General features: G+C 49.8%; 1 protein-coding gene across 1 annotated transcript in view; it reads right to left on the bottom strand.

Annotated features, from left to right (window-relative positions):
* Positions 1-1405: 1405 nt before the first annotated feature.
* Positions 1406-3931, bottom strand: part of LOC107123528 (lipase maturation factor 1-like) — a gene marked incomplete at both ends in the record, with an annotated part of 55284 nt that continues 52758 nt past the window's right edge. The window contains one exon of the mRNA XM_015426781.1: positions 1406-1554. Within this exon, the coding sequence (XP_015282267.1) occupies positions 1406-1554 (149 nt within the window). The remainder of the gene's footprint in view (positions 1555-3931) is intronic.

Here is a 3931-nt window from a genome sequence, read left to right as displayed (position 1 = left end):
AACCGGGCCGGGGCCAGCCACAGTCGGCACCTGTGTTGCGGGAGGGGAAAGCAAAAATGGAGGAAGGCGGCGTTCTGTTCGGCCGGCGCCTTTGAAGGCAGGCCACAAGGGAGATCCGAGGAAATGAAAGCGACGTCGTCAGGAAACCGTGAAGGTCCCCAAATGATCCAGGGACCCGTAGATGCAGAATGCTTAACCCCTCAACTGGCTAGCGTGCAGAGAATTGTGACCCTCGTTCCGAGGCAGCCAAAACATTCAAGAAAGAAAGCCCGTTTAATGTGCTCGGGGAACAGGGGCTTGTGATGCTGGAACATGGTGCGCATTCCAAGAACTGGGCTCCCGCCCCTCACTGGGTGCACAATGGTATCCCCTGAGCCATTATTGTCATTCCCATATTATGATTCCTTACAAATGTCTGCTCCATCCATCATGGAAAGCAGTCGGTCAACTACGAGTGCCCGAGACAATTTTTTGCCTCCCTCAAAACAAGATATGCACTGTTTGTCAACATTCTACTGCTGACGCTAACTTGAGCGGCCACCTCCCCCCAAAACTGGCAAACATCCGTCAACATCAGAAAAAACATAGACCTAAGCTTAAGGTGAACTCTGAAGTGCTACAGCCCCTGAGGACAGGACAGACAGTGAGATAGGTCTCTAGGAGAAGAGATGGATTTATACCCCATCCTTCACTACCCGAAGGAGTCTCCGATCGGTTTAGAATCTCCTTTCCCTTCCCCTCCCCACAACAGACACCCTGTGAGGTAGGGGGGGCTGAGAGAGCTCTCTCGAGAACTGCTCGTGAGAGAACAGCTCGTTAGAGAACAGCTCGTTAGAGAACAGCTCTAAGAGAACTTGTGATTGACCCAGGGTCACACCAGCAGCTGCATGTGGAGGAGTGGGGAATCAAACCCGGTTCTCCCAGATTAGAGTCCAGGCTCCTCACTGGCTCTCTAGAAGGCCCTGCTTGCAGGGAAGGCAGGATACAAGTTTAATAAAGTGTAAAATAATGAAAATAGTCTCATAGTCCCAAGGTCCAGAAAAACTTATTTCATGTAAGCAGTTCTGTTACGACTGGGATTGGGACAAAACAATTTGAGGCCTAAACGTTTTCTCTCTATGCATTTCTCTTTCATACGCCCTTCAAGTAAGTACACAGAAACTACTGCCCCAAAACCACCAACACACCTATCCATAGTAGCCATTTGGTGCTTACTTGTTTTTTTAAAAAATCATTCCTCCTGGTCACCCGAAGGCGATTTTTAGTGACCACAGGTGACCAGACAACAGGCTATTTTGCAAGCCCGACGGGCGCCAGAATTTCGCCAGCCTTCTCGTTTCCTCCGTTCCCTGACGATCAACCGCTACCGAGGGCCCAAACGTAAAAATAAAAAAAGACAACTTACCGCTCCCAGCATGATTCGGAAAATGAGCCACCGATAACCCCAGATGACGATGCGGGAAGGAGGCGTCCGTTTGGGCAGCTGGGAGAACGTCCAGAACGGGCAGAGGAAGATCCCTAGAAAACCTGTTTCGAGGAGCTGAGACTCCCACCCTGCCGGGGGTAAAAGAGTGCAGTTAGTAACAGGAGGAGGAGGAGGAGATTGGATTTATACCCCGCCCTTCTCTCAGAGTCTCAGAGCGGCTTACAAACTCCTTCCCCTTCCCCTCCCCACAACAGACACCCTGTGAGGTAGGTGGGGCTGAGAGAGCTTCTGAGAGAACTTGTGACTGACCCAAGGTCATCCAGCAGCTGCAAGTGGAGGACTGGGGAATCAAACCCGGTTCTCCTAGATTAGAGTCCGCACACTTAACCACTACACAAAACTGGTTACAAAGGGGTGGTTAAGCTGTGAAGGACAGATCGAGACGGGTCGCTGTGTTAGTCTTGTCCGCCGCAGTAGAAAAGAGCAAGAGTCCAGGAGAACCTTCAAGACTAACAAAGTTTGCTTAATTCTGGGTATAAGCTTTCGCGTGCACGCAACCTTCTTCAGATAACATCTTATTACCCAGAATTAAACTTTGTTGGTCTCAAGCTTTGTTTCACTTATACTTAGTAAAGGTCAAGGTTTCCCTTGCTCAAAAGCCAGTCGAATCCGACTCTAGGGATGCGGTGCTCATCTCCGTTTCCATGCCAAAGAGCCAGCGCTGTCCAAAGACATTTCCGTGGTCATGTGGCCGGCATAGACTAGACGCCGAGGCGCACGGAACGCTGTTCCCTTCCCACCGAAGCGGTACCTATGTATCTACTTGCAATTTCTTGCTTTCAAACTGCTAGGTTGGCAGGAGCTGGGACCAGAGACGGGAGCTCACTCCGTCATGCGGCACTCGGATCTCGAACCGCTGAGCTACCGACCTTCCGATCTGCAGTTCAGCGTCTTAACCACTTGAGCCACCGCAGCTTACTTACAAATTTCAAAATTATACCAAACTTCTCATTTTTTTCACGTCTAATTTGGATATGAAACGCATTCCATGTTCATCGAGTGACCGTGTAAACTTAGCCAAACAAAGTTTGAGTCCAGCGGTACCTTCAAGACCAATAAAGTTTAATTCTGGGTGCACACGAAAGCTTCTACCCAGAATTAAACTTTGTTGCTCTTAAAGGTGCCACTGGACTCAAATTCTGTTCTCTTGCTTCGGACCAAGACAGCGACCCACCTGAAATTAACCTTGGTAAGACAGCAAGTATTGTATATATATTTTCCCCCCATTTCCTCCAACATTTCAGGGTTCCCCCACATTGGGAATAAAAGGGGAGGGGGTTCTTCATGGGCCCAAAGACTGCAGACATTTTGCCTCTTTCGCTAGGCTCTGAGCAATGTTCCCTTTAAGCCGCGGAGTCTTGTGAGCAAAAATTCTACTTTGTGAGCTCCTGGCATTAAAGCTGTGAGCGAGCCATTTGGCTACTGCAGAAATTAGTTTGTTCAGGAGCCCTCCTTCCTGAGCTAAGGCAAAAATATGTGAGCTGGAAGCTAAGAAACGGTGGGCTAGCTCACACTCACTCAGCTTAGAGGGAACCCTGGCTCTGAGGGGAAGGGGGCCTCTTCCTGTTCCACTGGCAGCTGTCGATAAGAATCCTGGCAAGTCATTGGTAAGGAAATCCAACACACGTCCCCACGGCCAGCCATCGAGAGGAGCAGCTGCACAGAAAGGCGACGGCACGACAACCTGCGAGAAGAACAGTGGAGCGATCCTGTCCTCTCATCCCCCCCCCCCAATACACTCCCGGATTTTCTTGGAGTAACCCCGCTTCCCTGGAACGGGCCGCACACAGCAAGAGGCAACCGCTCGGGCTACTGAAGACGCCAAAGAAATGCAATTCCATCCGACGGGCAGGCAAATTGCGGTATTTGCATCTCGTTTCCTTCCCAGTAAAACTGTACTCCATGTAAACATCCCAGTGGTTATTTAGAAAGGGAACTGGGGGGGGGGGAAGGGCAAACCGTTGTTCTTGCACCGTCAGACACAGGCGGGGCATCACCAATGTTCCCTCTAAACTGTGGAGTCTTGTGAGCAAAAATTCTACTTTGTGAGCTACTGGCATTAAAGTTGTGAGCAAGGAATTTGGCTGCTGCACAGATTAATTTGCTCTGGAGCCCTCCTTCCTGAGCTAAGACAAAAATGTGTGAGCCAGAGGCTAAAAAACTGTGAGCTAGCTCACACTAACTCAGCTTAGAGGGAACAGTGGTCACCAATGTTCCCTCTAAGCTATGGAGTCTTGTGAGCAAAATTTCTACTTTATGAGCTACTGGCAATAAAGTTGTGAGTGAGTAATTCAGCTACTGCTCTGGAGCCCTCCTTCCTGAGCTGAGACAAAAATGTGTGAGCCAGAGGCTAAAAACCTGTGAGCTAGCTCACACTAACTCAGCTTAGAGGGAACACTGGTCATCACTGCTCTCGCAATTCAAGGTCGGCATGGCAGGCACCGA

The sequence above is a fragment of the Gekko japonicus genome, unplaced genomic scaffold (assembly GCF_001447785.1).
Source record: "Gekko japonicus isolate JY-2015 unplaced genomic scaffold, Gekko_japonicus_V1.1 scaffold5011, whole genome shotgun sequence".
Lineage (NCBI taxonomy): Eukaryota > Metazoa > Chordata > Lepidosauria > Squamata > Gekkonidae > Gekko > Gekko japonicus.
This window is presented reverse-complemented; position numbering and strand designations above follow the sequence as displayed.